We start from the raw sequence: 15,933 nt of genomic DNA, 5'->3' as shown, positions 1-15,933 counted from the left end.
TAAATTTACTAAAAAAAAAAATCACGGAATTGTACACTCGCTACGGGTGTCTTCATGGAATGTAAATTACACCTCAATAATGCTGATTTTAAAAACTAGAGCCAAAAAATATACTTCTAAAAAACTAAAATGTCAGCTAGTTATATTTACATGGAAGGAAAAATCCCACTAAAATTAATACAATTAAAGAAGAATCCTACGCGTGCACTTTCCCCAAGGTGGCCAACAGCATCTTCATGCTGGCCTCCATCAGCCAAAGACCACCAGAAACAAAGTTAGGTCATTAGTCTCACCCGCCGCAAGCAGGGCCCCACACAGCAGAGCGCAGGGAAGAGACAGGACTCTACAGGACTGGGGAGGGGGAGTGCAGGATGGAATTTAAACGCAGCGTTTCAATGTGCTCAAAGCAAAGCTGGAGGTCTTTGTGTAAGAGGGTCAGCACCAGGGTCTGGACTGTAGAGGAGAGACAGAATCAATTCCTTGAAACTACAAATACAACAGTGGTGGGATGCTGTAGGCAGAGCCCCGCACCTGAGGCTCTGCACCTGGACCAGAAAGAGAGGCCACTTCTCTGCCATCACAGTGACTCCCATCCTCCAGACCAGGTGGCTGCTCCGTGCTGACTGACACAGCCTCACCCAGCGAAGTTTCTGACAGTCAGACTTTAGGGGACCAGGTTTCTCAGTAAAAGGACAGCAGTCACTCTAAGCAGGAGGTTGTTATGACACTTTACCAGCTGCAGAATCACCCTGGGGAAAATACTGACACCGGTTTACCTAGGCAGCTGGCTTTACCTGGTCCATCATCCCAACCAGATGAATACAGGGCAGGCTTTCACCCCCTCAGCACAAGCTCCTTTTTACTTCCTCACACTGATTCATTCCTCTAGTGTGTTCACTGAAAACACCCAGTGGAAGAGTACACCTGATGTCATGCTGTTTTATTTGCATGACTGGATTTTCTGAGGGTTTGCAAGTTAGGGTCTTGTTCTGATTAGTTGCATGTGGACAGAACAATGATGCTCAGTCCCGGCAAGAACTTTAAAAGCTACTCCAGGTGATTCTGCCTCACGGGGTCTCAGGAAGGCCTGAACATGTGTATTTAAGAGCTCACGGCAGATTCCGATGCACAGGCTGGATGAAGAAGGCCAGGGCTGCAGAACATAAAGGGCAGTGATGAGACCCCTCAAGGAAGTCAACCTGGCAACCAGCGATGGGCCTTAGTGTGAACTGTTAAAGGTCCAGAAGTTGACTCTGTAAACCAGTGGTTTTCAAGGTTCTTCTGTTTTCTCTTTTAAACAGCAGAACGCTTTTTAAAATAACATCTACAGAACGTTAGTCTATAAAGAGTCGGGACCAGGAATCAATCTTATTACCTATCTCTCCAGCCCGGCCCGACCCAGGCACTTCTCCCTCCCAGCCAGGAGACAGGCCATGGCTCTCAGTACACTGAGGAGCACATCTTCCATCACGTACAGGACTGAGGAAGTCATGGCACATAAAGGAAAAGTAACAAAAAACAGCACCCTTAAAACTCCACAGGACATGGGTGTGGGTGTAACATGAGACCACCTCTCCACTCTCCAGACAGGCGCTGGGGGGCAGAGGCCTCTACGGCGGGGCTGTGGAATAGGAAGAAATAGCCAGAAACACCGTCTCAGCACACATCAAGCCAAAACATAGTGCCTTTGATTCAGAGTGTAGTTTCCACAGGGTAGGAAATAATCAGATGTAGATTACGTCCCACAATTTAGCTTATTTACTTTAGGTACATTTTAGTATCAATACTATCTACTTTGACATGAAAAGCTTCAAACAAAGCCTCAAAAAGCAAGTTAAAGGTCTTCAGGTCTTGAAATATTAGTAAACTCCACACTACCCCACAGCCCATCGCTCACTCACTCAAATGTGAACACTATGCACGTGTGCTGTGAACGCAGAGGCGGTGAACACAGCCCCTGCCCCCAAGACACCCCAGCCCGCTGGAGGGAGACGGACAAATGGGAGCCGGAAGAGGTAAGCAGTAGCCTGTTAACAGTGGAGGCAGCATTCCAAGACTGTTTCTCTTTTCTTTTCAGGGGAAGAGTCCCAGAAAAGGTCACACTGACAAGGTGATGAGAACCGAGCACCATGAGGCATGTGTGCGTGTGTGCATGCCATGTGGGCAGGGACAGGGCTTCGGGCCGCCCTCGGAGGGAAGTGCTCCTGCTACAGCAGAGGAGGCTCCTCCAGGACCCCCAGCCCAGTGCTGACCAACATGACTCGAAGAGGCACTTCCAATGGGTACCCCTACATGGAGTTTTAAATTTTCTAACAGCACATTTAAAAAGGTACAAAAAATTGGCAAAAGTTTAATGATATATTCAATCCAATATAACCAAAATATTATTTCAACATGTAACAATACCAAAAAAAGGAGGTTTTTTGGATATTTTTGGCACTATGTCACTCACAGCATATCTTAATTCCAACTAAGCACATTTCAAGTGCCCTGGACGACGGGTGCCAGTGTGGGGACAGCACTGCTGCAGCAGGTGACAGGACCAGGGCCCATAATGCAAAGGCTGCATAAGCGAGAGACGAAGCCAGCAAGGCCACGGCCAGACCCCAACACCCAGGCCAGCTGCTGGGAAGGGAGCATGGGACAGGAGAAGCCACCGCCAAAGTGTAAGAAGAGGCTGGCAGGGAGCCAAGGCCAGGACAGAAGCAAATTGGGGAAAAGGAAAAAGAACTGGAAAAGGGTAAATGTAAAAGCTGACAGACAAAATGACCAAACAACGTTCACCTCCCCGCTACCTTCAACGCAATCAAGTTCCTTTTCCAGGAGCGAGCACTTACTCTCAGGTGTCGGTTTTCTTCCGATAGCTTCATCATCTCTCCCTGGAGCCTCTTGCACTCTTCCATGAGCTTCTTCGTCTCAGTATCATTGAGGGAAACACTGTGTGGCTTTGGCACGGGCCCGTCCTGCTTCGCAGCATTCAGGGGAACGGCTTTGCTGGGTTCCATGTCGTTCTGCAGCACAAAGACAACGGGTGGGGTGTTTTTCAACTGACTAACTCTCTTTACAGGTTTTTAAACAACTTAAAATTCCACACATCCATCTCCAAGAAATTATTTACATGCAAAGTTTTGATAGTTTTCAATTTCATTATTTAAAAGTTTTTAAAATACCCAATGTCTGGTCATCTGTGAACAACTGCACAGGACGACAGCAGTAAAGACCAGCAGTCAGTGAGGTCAAAGCACACGAACCACCCCTCCTCTGTGCCCGCCACCCTGTGCACTTACCTCCACCAGAGCACTGAGTACACAGCACAACACTGTACTTTTGGTGTTCTTTCCTACAATGCTTCAACGCCTGGGTAAAGCAAGAGCCATTCCTCTTTGCATTTACCCCTAAACCCAGCACTGTGGCCAACAGTAGTTACTCAATAAGTATGCTGAGTGACGCCAACCAAAATCCAAACATAAAGTTCATTTTCAGTGCTCTGATTCTGCAATTCAAATTGGGTTCTGGAGGGAAGGGGGGATGTTATTGCAAACACGCAATGAAATCAGGAGACTACCTAAGAAAAACATTTGAAAGAAAACCTAACTTCTATTCATGGGAAAAAATAACTGAAGGATATGAGCATCGAAGGGGAGATAATGAACACAAACATGTATCATGGGGAAAAAAAGAGGGGAGGGAGTCCATTTCATGACTTTAAACTCAAACATAAACAATCCCTTCAAATCATTAGTAACACTACCTGCTTTAACTCATGAAACTCAATATGGAACCACAGTGGTATTCAGGCACCTTTAAAATTATGAGCCCCCAAATCTTAACTCTTGCCAGCACTCACCCATTGGAACTAGCGGCAAAGGCGTGGAGAGAAAGGCACAGGGCAGGGCTTAAGCGTCCCTGAGCCTCAAATCAACACCCATACACCGGAATCTCATCTCTGCCTTCACAAGCTCCCTAATAGAACTAGCACAATTCTTGTCTTTAATTAAAATTTGACTTGCTAAAAATTTAACTTTTCAAAAAGAAAGGTATAAACCACTTTAGTCAGATATAAACTTCTAACAAGAACATTTCCAAAATCAACTTTATGGCATTTTCCACAGCACTTATCAGGAAGATTTAATTATAGGTCACACACCTACCACAGCATCCCAGCTCCTGAATTTACTTTCAGTATAAACAGGGACAAAACTAGTATTTCATATGAAGGGGCTGTGATTTGATTGCCACTGTCTAAATCCATGTAAAAATTAGTAGTACTGTACTGAGGTTCCAGTCATCATTCAGATTTTCCCACTTCTCTTCAGAAGCGTCCCCACCGTGACGGGTTTTAGGAAGCCTGCTTCACCATCCGGCTCTGTGCTTCCTGTGCGAGCCTCCTGTTCTCCACTATGTCCTCCCCGTCCCAACCAATCCCACTGTACTGTTACAAATCCTGTTTCAGATGTTTTTGCTCTCCACCAATTTCTTTTCCTATTTTTTTCCTTAACAGTGATTAGAATTCATTTCAAAATGACTTCTCAAGTGTGCACTTTCCAACCTAGAACTAGTCCAGCCTCTGGGAACCAGAATGGCATACAGCCTTCCTCTGTGAAGACCAACAGTCAACAACATGGTAACTCAGCAGTCTTTAGGTTTGGGGTAAAATATCACACTCATACCAGAAAGTTGACTAAGAAATTACGAGGAGATACAAAAGGCCAAAAAGTGAAGACAAAAAAATTAGAATGAGGAATCATCAAACTCTTCACAATTGGCTTTTTATTTTTAAACAAATTCTTGAAATTCCAGAAAATTGAGAATTACGAGAGGGAGAAAGGGAATTACCTCCCATTCTCTCATCAACCTAAAATAACTATTATTTATATATTATCTTCCAATATTCTCTTTCATATGCATATTTTATAAAATCAGCATACATGTAACTTTTAAATCTTTATTCATTTATATGTACATCTTTTAATTATCATTTAAAATGACACGATGTCATTAAATATTCTATTCTGTGCCTTACTAAAATTACTTCAACATTTCACTCTTGTTATAGACATCTGATGGGTAGCTTCCCACTCTGAGATTTTAATTAACATGTCAATCAATATCTTCTCATGGTGGCAGAATTAGATTTCTCTTTTTACTGAAAATTTTTCTTAATGTTGATATATTGCTTTTACAAGAAAAAGGAGAAGAAATGTCATAACCAATCTGTGGAGCATAAATGTTAAGACGAGAGTGCAAACGATAACAGTGAAGCCTAAACACTTGTCCAAAGTAAGCCAAGCAAGTCACAAAACAGTCACACTGAGTAAACCCACTTACCCCATGTGCTCACGACCATTTAGGCCCCTACAATCCAGGCAACATACAGAGCAGAGGCAAAAAAATCTAATTTATTGATTAATTAATTTAAGTAGAAGCATGTATAAGCTAACTGGGCGGTGGTTAAAGGGGGTAGGGTGGGGGGAGAGTCACGGGTGTGGAGACAAGCTGGGGAGCCTGGTGGGAACACTACGGCTGCTGAGACAGCTACAGGCTTCCCTTCAGGAGCGCCACGGTGAGGTTCGGCTCCAGGAAAACAGCGTGTTCCTTGAGAGCTGCTTCAGACTGGTCCCGAAAGAGGAGACTGGCTGTTCTGAGAACCATGGAACAAGCAAACTGGAGGGACTTGACACGCTCTGACTGTGGGGCACCTGAGGAGGGACACTGCACGCACATTATATCTAACACTGCAACTCAGAACAGACTCGACGGTCAGGCCACGGTATCGAGATAAGAGAAAACACAGTATCTCGTACATTTTCCACTCTTTTCTATTATTTAGCCTACCTGCAGAAATCTGCCCCCATCTATGAGTTGAATTTACTTCTGCAATTTTTTTTAAATAACCTTTAGAATTTCAGTTCCAATATTCTAAATTATTCCTCTTAGGGGTAATTAGAAAAAGAGAGGACTCTGGGACTGTTCAGAAAAGGAAATATAAATACAAGGCAAATTCGGTTTTGCATTGAAGCCTTGGGATGGACAAAGGAGCCAAAGAATGTAAACACGAGGCTACATTCTCGTGACTCCTTTTAAGAGTAAGGGATAAAGTGTATTACAGGGAGGTAAAAAGCAAGGCCAAGAGCCACAGGAAACCTCACAGGAAACTGTCAGGAGGCCTGAGTAAGGCCTTAACTGGGAAGAGGTAGTATTTGAATAATAAAGTTACCAAAGATATATTTTCACTCTGAACAACCCACTTACTCTTTTTCTCTAGGATTATGATTCCCAGAAGTAAATAACGAAAATCACAAAATGTTTAAAGTATCAGACATTTAGATAAAGGATCAGGTTTTGTTTAAGCCTTAGTATACACATTCCCTGCAAAGCCAAATCAAAGTATCAGCAGCCTGTTCAAACTGTGGGGTTCCCAGAGTTCCCAAGAAGCAGGAAATGAGAAAGGGAATCATACAGCACCCAGAACACCACCAGGAGGTCACTGTCATCTACTGATGTGCTGGCATTGTACTTGAGTGAATGTTAAGTGTACACACACACACACACACACACACAGAGACATGAATAAATTCAAATATGACCTAAGATCTTTAGGGCTTTTGCCACAAATTCTCCTACCCTGGGGAACTGTAACTAACAATGACAGTTAAAGAAGGGTTACTATTATTTGTACTGGATAAGAAAACATAAAGCAGTAATCTCATTTATCTTTTTTTTTTAATATATAAACACAAACACTTGCCTGGAGATTGATATTCACCAGCTCCCACCTTTACTGCTACACCTGCTGGTCTGTTCACATTTTTTTAGAGGATGCTCCCCGAATCTCAGTGACAGGGAAAATTACACCAATTTCATAATAATGTTCCCACTTACATTTGTCCTGCTCACTACTGAGAATTTATTAAGTGTGGTATTTGTTGTTTTAGAACAGAACAGTTTGTATGCCTGGTTTTTAAGTGATTGTGGCTCTACTGCAATTTTAAACATAGTTGACATTTTCAATTCTAATTCCTTCACAACACACTCACAACACCCCGTACGTGCTGGGTGACCACATCACCATAACCAGTGACACTGGCAGACTTGTCTATCTGTTAGCTCCCTGAAACAAACCTTCTGTTTCTCCTGTTTGAACACACTGAGTCCCCTGGGCTCATTCTTCGCGCTATAACTGGCAGGTGCTGCGACTGTGCCGTTGATGCCGCCATTCGGCAGAGCAACAGCCAGGGCCGGCCCTGGCGGAGCGATACCCTGAGGTACAGGGGAAACACATTCTCAGATTCACACCAAGCTCTGACTTCTCCTGTGTGGGACTGGGAATGACTAACACAGAAATCATTAGGTTCTAAAACAATCACCTTATTCTATAAAGATGTGTTACGCATAAGAAATAATAATAATAAATAATAGCTATATAAAAGCAAAAAATACAACATTTCTCAACTTTTTCTATTAATTAGCTATAATCAACTTGCATTACGTTCACTAACTAAATGTAGAAACCTTATTAAACTTAAGCCAGCCTCACATTGTCCTAGATTGAGTACCTTCTGTGTGGCTCTTAATTTTTGTTACTACTCAATACTTGTCAGCACCTGAAGAACAAGAAAATATGAAGTCATATTTTCTTACCTTTGCTAACACTCAAAATGAACAATGTTTAAGTTAAATGAATTTTTTTAAGAGTTCGAAAATTGCAATGATTTATAAACCTCTCCTGTATTCAACGACACCCCTCCCCAAACACACACACACACACGCCCACCTACCCCTCAGAATCAAGAAACAAAGACACACAGAACATTCTAGTATTCCATTAGTATCTCCACAATAGTTCTCTTCCTATCTTCTCTAATTCCTTTAATACACATAAAAATAATACTATACAAAAAGGTTGGAGCAGACTCTGAAATAATACTTACTGAGGGCTTCCCTGGTGGCACAGTGGTTAAGAATCCACCTGACAACGCAGGAGCATGGGTGCGATCCCTGGCCCGGGAAGATCCCACATGCCACAGAGCAACTAAGCCCGTGCGCCACAACTACTGAGCATGCACTCTAGAGCCCATGAGCCACAACTACTGAGCCAGCATGCCACAACTACTAAAGACCACACGCCTAGAGCCTGTGCTCTGCAACAAGAGAAGTCATGACAATGAGAAGCCCACGCACCACAACGAAGAGTAGCCCCGGCTCGCTGCAACTAGAGAAAGCCCACGCGCATCAACAAAGACCCAACACAACCAAAAACAAAAACAAACCAAAAAGATACTTACTGATATCCAAGTCATTGTACATAATAACTAAGACAACTCCATCTTACTTAATAATGCACTGTCCCCAATCTGTTCTTTGTCTCAACAGAAAATGTATATTGAATTACAAAAAGTCTTTATACATAGGACCCCTGAAATTCCCTATTCTTAACAGTCCTTCAGGCTTCATTATGACAAGTATTTTTTCCTAGAAAATATGTCATTAACAGATGTTAAATGGAGTGCATAAATGAAATGTAATAATTTTTTAAAATTTGGAAAATGTCAAGTAGAGTTGGTGGCTTAAAATAAACCCCCCAAAATTTTTTATTTCAACATAAAGAATTGAAGAGGTTATAAAACATCATAACTAACAATTAAAACCACACTCAATCCTAAAAAATACCACAACCACTAACTGGACATTAGATTTCATAATATAGAGTTGATAATAACTAAAAAGAGCTAATAATTCACAGAACTCCAGTTTGTAAAATATAAAGTAGTCAACACTCCAGTATCATCTGCGTCCAGCCATCAACAACCCAGGGAATGGGCTGAGTGGCTCTCAGTAGTAACCCTGAACATAACTCAGTTGAAGACTGTGAGCCATTACTTTCCTGAAATGCATCCAAAGACCTGCTGTCCCCGAGGACTAGGGGGACCACACACCTTAGTGCCTAAGGGCAGTATTAGTTAATGCTTGTTGTCCAGGAATAACTATTAATAGTACCTCCTTTTATTCTAAAATAAAAGGGTTCTTGGACTCCTAGGTCATTCTATGTATGATCCAAATCAGAGAGCTATTTTCCAAAAAGAAGCCCATATTCTAATGATGGTTCCAAATAAATTAGGACTGTTTTATCACAAAAATGATCTCTTTAAACCATAAAAATAAAAATATGGACTCAACCACCATACTTCTAAAGCTGGCACCTTTCTTATCCTACAAGATGACTAAAAACTTCAATCATTTTCTAAGTTATATATTCAGTATCAAGGTCCTAAAAAACCTAAAGAAATCAACAAAATAATAACACAGCCATTTCCAACTGTCTTTAGAAACAGTAAATGCCCAAGAACTAACAGCACACCTAAAAAGATCCAGATCCTCAAACAGGTAAGGTATACTTACATAATGTACTTAACTGCCTGTCTACTTCTTTGGGGGGCTCGGGGAGGTGGGTGAGGAGTTGCAGGCAGGGGTGAGAGTGGGATGGGGTACCTAACATAAGAAACACTGAATCAACAGCACGTTTTGCTACCTGCTACCTATACCAACTCTGAGAAGAAAGTATCAATAACCATGATAGCTATTGTGCTATCTAACTGCTTTGGATGCTAACCAAATTTTTCTAAGTTGATTACTAAAGATCATAAATTCTGATGAGCAACTCTTTGAAGTAAATGTGTAACTGAACATGGGCTTCTCCACTGCTCTGAACGTGGGCTTCTCCACTGCTCTGAACACTAAGGCTGGACACAAAGTACATGTGCCATCTGGAGAGAGCTGTGTATTAAAGTTGTCACCAGCAACTTAGTTAAAAACTAAACTGAAGTTTGCTTAAATTAACAAACTTTTAAAAACATACTGACAAACTAAAATAAATAAGGGGTCAAACCATGTCACTATAGGAATTTACTAACAGCAATCATGACTATATAAACTAAAAAATGTATTTTGTACTCTACTTCTAAAAATACACGCTACCAACAGTTCTCATATTTCTGTGAATCTTCCACATATAGAAATGTGTTTTCCTTGAATAAGGGCGTTTCATCTTTAATCAATTTGTGTAGTCAGGATTCAGCTTCATATGGCATCTTACCAATTTATCTGTAGTACACTGACAAACTTTATCTAGGTAAAACACTACTCAATGATGCCCTAATTTCCTAACAGACAAAGTTCATATTAAACTGAAGACAGACATACAGAAAAAGGATACTAAGTAATTTTGTAACTGTATCTATGGATACTAGAAAGAAACCAGTGTGTTAGAGATACTATGGTCTTTAAGCAGTTTCATCAACTTCATCTGTAGACAATACTAAACCGGAAATGGCAAGATACCATTAGGGTCTTACCAACAGGGTTTTATTACCACATGAATAAAATATTAGAAAAGAGGTGTTTTATGTGTGTGTGTGTGTGTGTGTGTGTGTGTGTGTGTGTGTGTGTATGTATAAAAGGTTTCATCTTTAATCATTATAACAAATACACAAAAACTTTATATATTTTATACTATTATAAACACTCCAGATTTGGTTACTCTGAGGTTTCACATTTTCTGTAAAGGATGCAATGCAACAGTAAGCTGATGACTTGACAGGAAGTCACTAATCAACAATTTGGACAGCACTAGGTCTGTACCAGGCTGCGCCCACTTCGGTGATCCCTCAGTAATGGGGATTTCTCGTAGAACCTGCAGGTTAACAGCTCCACAAGAATGAGTTTACGCAGGAATGGCGTTTCCAAAAGTGTACTTTACAGAACACCTGGCATTCCGTGGGAAGTTAATTGCATTATACGAAACAAAAGAGAAATACTAGGTTAATCAGATTTTCTTTATTCAGAGCCTTTAATGTGCAAATATGCAGTGTGCTTATTTATAGCGTTTTTCCAAACTCATCTGATCACAGACCCCTTCCAAACCAACATATTCTGGCAAACACCACCTCATAAAAACACAGCTGTATTTCAGCCCTTCTTTTTAACATGCACATTAATCAATTAAGGCCACCTCTAGTATAGATACAAATATTTGTGCACATTTAAATTATATAAATCTAAAATACTGATATACTGAAATATTAAAAGTCTCATTTTATGTGTCGAACTTGAAATGTGAATTCCAAACTTAAAAATGTCCATCAAGAAGCTTAACAGCAAAGCTAAGAACCCATATGAGTTGCTATATTCCAACAGCACTGCAGCTGGTGCACAAGAGGACCTGCCCATTCTTCTCAGTTAGTGTTGGATTTTACACAACTTGAATTATCCAAGAGCTTCAAGAATATAACCCAACTATTAAACACAATCACGACACCTCAAGAAATAAAAGGATGAGCATCATCTTATGTGATTTATGTGATGCTGACTAATTTCACCATTAAAATTTTACCATTAAAAGTGCCTTCAGGGCTTCCCTGGTGGCGCAGTGGTTGAGCGTCCGCCTGCCGATGCAAAGGACACAGGTTCGTGTCCCGGTCTGGGAGGATCCCACATGCCGCGGAGCGGCTGGGCCCGTGAGCCATGGCCGCTGAGCCTGAGCATCCGGAGCCTGTGCTCCGCAACGGGAGAGGCCACAACAGTGAGAGGCCCGCATACCGCAAAAAAAAAAAAAAAAGTGCCTTCAACTGACAATCAGGCCTCCCCTAGAATCTTGGCCAAAAGAAAGGTTTGATAGGAATTCTCACAAAACTAAAAATCACTGTCTTACTCCCAGTGCCCAGCTTATGGTCTCAAAATAACATCTCCTACTGACCCAGGGTCTGAAGAAATGTCTAATCCCAGGTCTGAGCCTGGAAGTATCTTGCCATATTAGACATGAAGGAAATTACCAGACTACTAAGGTGAAAGGACTCAGGACCCAGCTACTAGCCAATCTGAGCACCAATACGATAACTGCAAGGGGCTGAAACAGTAGTAAGTTTAAGTCCGTGAGTCCATAACAACACGGCAACGAGGGAAGGGGAGGAAAGGAAGGACGGAAAGCTGACTGTACATCATCAGAGGGACACTGTGACCAACTCATTTTTTGAAAGTCTATAACTTAAGAGAAAGCTTTAGAACTCCACCATTGAATGAATCAGCAAGTATCAGATGAGCCCCAGTTACTCTCTAATACAATGAAGCAGTAATGACAAAGTCACCATTAAGCAACCTTGAATGAATCAATGGACTTAAACTGTATTTACTCACTTCCGACTGTACTGACATTTGGGGCTGGAGAATCTTTGTTGTGGGGACAGTCCTGTGCATTGTAGGAAGTTGAGCAGCATCCCTGGCTTCTACCCACTAGACATCTGTAGACCCCTCCACGCTAGCTGTGACAACCAAAAATGTCTCCAGACATTGACAAATGTCCCCTGGGGGGCAAACCACCCCTGGCTGGGACCACTCATCTACACACTGCACACCAACAGCTGCTAACTTCAAAACAAAAAAAAACAGATATTAGGTACCTCCCTGAGAGAACAGATAACCACCTACAAAGCAGTCTTGCCTCTCCCTCACCAGCAAAAATAAGCCTCAATTTAATCAAGTCTCTAGATCCAATGACAGGAAATACCAAAGACAGCAGAGAAGTTAAGATAACTGAAGGATGCAACCAGCAAAATCTAGTCCGTGGGAAAGTCTACAGGACAAACTTGTTTCTTTAATAAATAATTTACAAGAGAAAAACAGGGGGAATCTACAGATTAAGAGACTTAAGAAACATATCATCTAATAGCAGTATGTGGACTTTGATTTCAAATCAAACAAACTGTAAAAAAATCAAATGTTTAAATGACACTTGTGAGGCAAATGTGAATGCTGCCTGAATAGTCTGATATTAATGATATATTAAGCTTTCAAAGACTAATGACAGTATTGTCATTGCTCTTTTCTTCCTTTCCTTAAAGTCCTTATCTTTGAACAATATATAATGAAACAGTTACAGATGAAATTAATTATGTCTGAGATGTGCCTTAAAACAGTATGTGAGATGGGAAGTGGTGGGGTTTACATAAACTAAAATTAAGCATAAACTGGTCACTGTTAATAAAGCTGGCCATGGGTTCACTGTACTGTCCCCTTTTCTAGGTATTTAAAGTTTTTCAAAATAAACTGCTTCAAAAAAATCATTATCTTTAGCAAGTATTCCCTATAATTTAATTGGTCAATAACAACTATACTACAAGTCCAAGTAGTTCAATTAGTGCAAATACATTCTGCAGCCAGTGCATCCAGGCTCAGAATCGGATATTCTCTGGCGTAATCTGAAATCACTGAACAGACTTTGGGTTACTAACAACCTGCTATGAAAAAGTTCCCAGACCAAACTACCTCTGCTCGAGCTCCAGGGTGTGTGGGGGGCTCTGGGATCTCCATGCAGTATTTATTCAAGCCCTTTAGCAGACGCAAAGCCACTTTGTTGGATTACTATGGGCTATACCTATGTGTTAGGTACACCTGCTACTCTCCTCTGTGAGGTAGTAAGATGGCTAGGCTCAACAATCACGGTCATATCATTTCCATCAACTTCTGGTTTCGTGTTCAATCAGTAATATCAAATACTTGGCTCCCAGCCCTTTTCAGACTATAATCTCAAACTGTCTGCTATCTAGAGCATAAGAGAAGCCCAGCTGAAAGATAGCTCTATGTTTATTACATGACTGTAAAAATGGCATAAAACTCATAAAAGTGAGTAAATACCTAAACATGTTTTTAAAGTAAGTCAACCCTTATTCCAATGAATTTTACTTCTTGGCATACATCTGAAGGACATGAAAATACTATGTTGAAGAGGTATTTGCATTCCCATGTTCATACAGCAGCATTATCTACAACTGCCAAGACAAGGAAACAACCTAAGTGTCCATCGAGAGATGAATGGATAAAGAAGTTGTGGTGTATGTACATACAGACTGGAATAGACAGATACAATGGAATATTATTTCAGCCATTAAAAAAAGGAAATCCTGCCAATTGTGACAACATTGACGAAACTCTAAGGGTATTATGCTAAGTGAAATAAGTCAGAGAAAGACAAATACTGTATGAGCTCACTTATACATGGAATCTTAAAACAAAACAACAACAACAAAGCCCCAAACTTGTAGAAAGAGATCAGTTTTGTGGTTACCAGAAGCACGGCACGGGGAGGAGGGACTGGATGAAGGGTGCCAGAAGGTACGAAACTGAAGATAAACAAGAACTGGGGATGTAATGTACCGCATGCTGACTCTAGCTAACACCACTGTTTGGTATACTGACAGTTGTTAAGTGAGCAGACCCTAAGAGTTCCCATCAGAGGGGGAAAAACTTTTTTTGGTAGCTATATGAAATGGTGGATGTTAACTAAACTTACTGTGGTAATCATTCCACAATATATGTAACATTAGTGTTTATGCTGACACCTTAAATTTATACAGTGCTGTATGTCAACTATAGCTCAATAAAACTAGAAATAAAATAAGTCAACCGAGACGAATGTGCTCTTTTCTTGGTTCCAATAATAAGAGCTATGCAAGCTATTAGCGCCCTGGCAGCCTAGCAAAAGAGAAAGTAAACTCCAAATGGGAAGCATCAACATGCCATCAAAATCTCACTTTCCAGTAACAACATATGTATTCACGTTTTTTTGTTTTTGGCAAATATTTCAAAATCCCTTTAATAAGGCATTAAAAACACAATAAATGATTTGGTCAACACCTAATTACCATTCAGGCACTTCTTCATTTCAGCTTATCCTAAAGAGTAACACAACAACTGACCGCACGTATTTAATCTGCAAGTTTACTTTTCAATAGGGCAAATGGCCTCCAGATTAAAGAAAAAAGTCATGTAAAATTATAACCTGATTGTGCCAAACATTTCTATTTCTCCATATTATTTTATATGTTAAATCACAAACACAAACACCTACTTACCCTTCAAGTTCCTCCTACAAACCACAGAAAAAAATTCAAAGTTGCATTTCAGAAAAGGAAGAAAGTGACCACAACCCATTCTATAAGACTACTTTTTAAACTCCATGCACATACACTTCAGTCCCTCAAATTGTATTTGCCTCACACTAATCAAAAAGCAATATAAAAATTATTTACTAAGGAATAAAATCAGATGTAGTTTGACCAAAATCAATAGTGAACAAAATACCTGGGAATAGCCAAATTTGGAATAAACTGTTTGTCTATGTAAATTAAATCTTATCCCCAGACTGCAGGTATATAGTTGCCAAAAAGTGGTTTATGTCTGTAATTTAATTATATTTATGTATACACATGTCTCATTCTAACAAAGAACTTGAAGTGGTTTAAGTAGCAAAATTTTGGTAGAATTAGGTGGTTCTTCTCCATCATACAGCTTGTATCTAAAAGTATTTTTCTTCTTGAACAAAATGAGATGAAAAGAGCATATACACATTAAGTTTTTAAAAAACGTAAACACTGAGTCTGATAAAGTGGAACAGCCATATCACACAATCACAAAGGCCAAAACCAGAAGCAGAATTCAATCTCAAAGTAACTGAGAGCTTAATAGCTTCCAATTTTCTTGTATTTTCCTACTTACCAATTTATCATTTTCATTGGGCATTTCAAATACACATCTCAATTTAGAATCCATCAATTCATCGGGTTTTGCCTCTTTCCACTAAAAGCAAACAAAACCAAACAATGAGACAGAGGAGATATAATGGGGACAAATAGGTTTCGCCTCAAGGGACAAATGAAGGGTTAGTGTAGCTGCTGCGTGTGAGAGTGCACAAGCATGCGCGCACAGGGGGTTCCCCAGGTCAGCCAGGACTATGGCTGCCTGTACACTCTGAGTTATTCTCACCCACCACAGGTACCGGCAATGCCACAGAACTTCCTATAGAACCCTACGAAGAGCTACTATCACAATCCGTTAAAATCACACTAACATCCTTAGAGATTACAGGACTTTACTCTTAATAGT

The 15,933-nt window shown here is 40.6% G+C and overlaps 1 protein-coding gene across 1 annotated transcript in view; it reads right to left on the bottom strand.

The window, feature by feature from the left end:
- Positions 1–15,933, bottom strand: part of VAPA (VAMP associated protein A) — a 39,411-nt gene that overhangs the window by 960 nt on the left and 22,518 nt on the right. The window contains exons 4-5 of the mRNA XM_059041271.2: positions 15,547–15,627; positions 2,838–3,011 (exon numbers count right to left, since the gene is read on the bottom strand). Of these exons, the coding sequence (XP_058897254.1) occupies positions 2,838–3,011; positions 15,547–15,627 (255 nt within the window). The remainder of the gene's footprint in view (positions 1–2,837; positions 3,012–15,546; positions 15,628–15,933) is intronic.

The sequence above is a fragment of the Kogia breviceps genome, chromosome 15, assembly GCF_026419965.1.
Source record: "Kogia breviceps isolate mKogBre1 chromosome 15, mKogBre1 haplotype 1, whole genome shotgun sequence".
NCBI classification, from domain to species: Eukaryota; Metazoa; Chordata; class Mammalia; order Artiodactyla; family Physeteridae; genus Kogia; species Kogia breviceps.
This window is presented reverse-complemented; position numbering and strand designations above follow the sequence as displayed.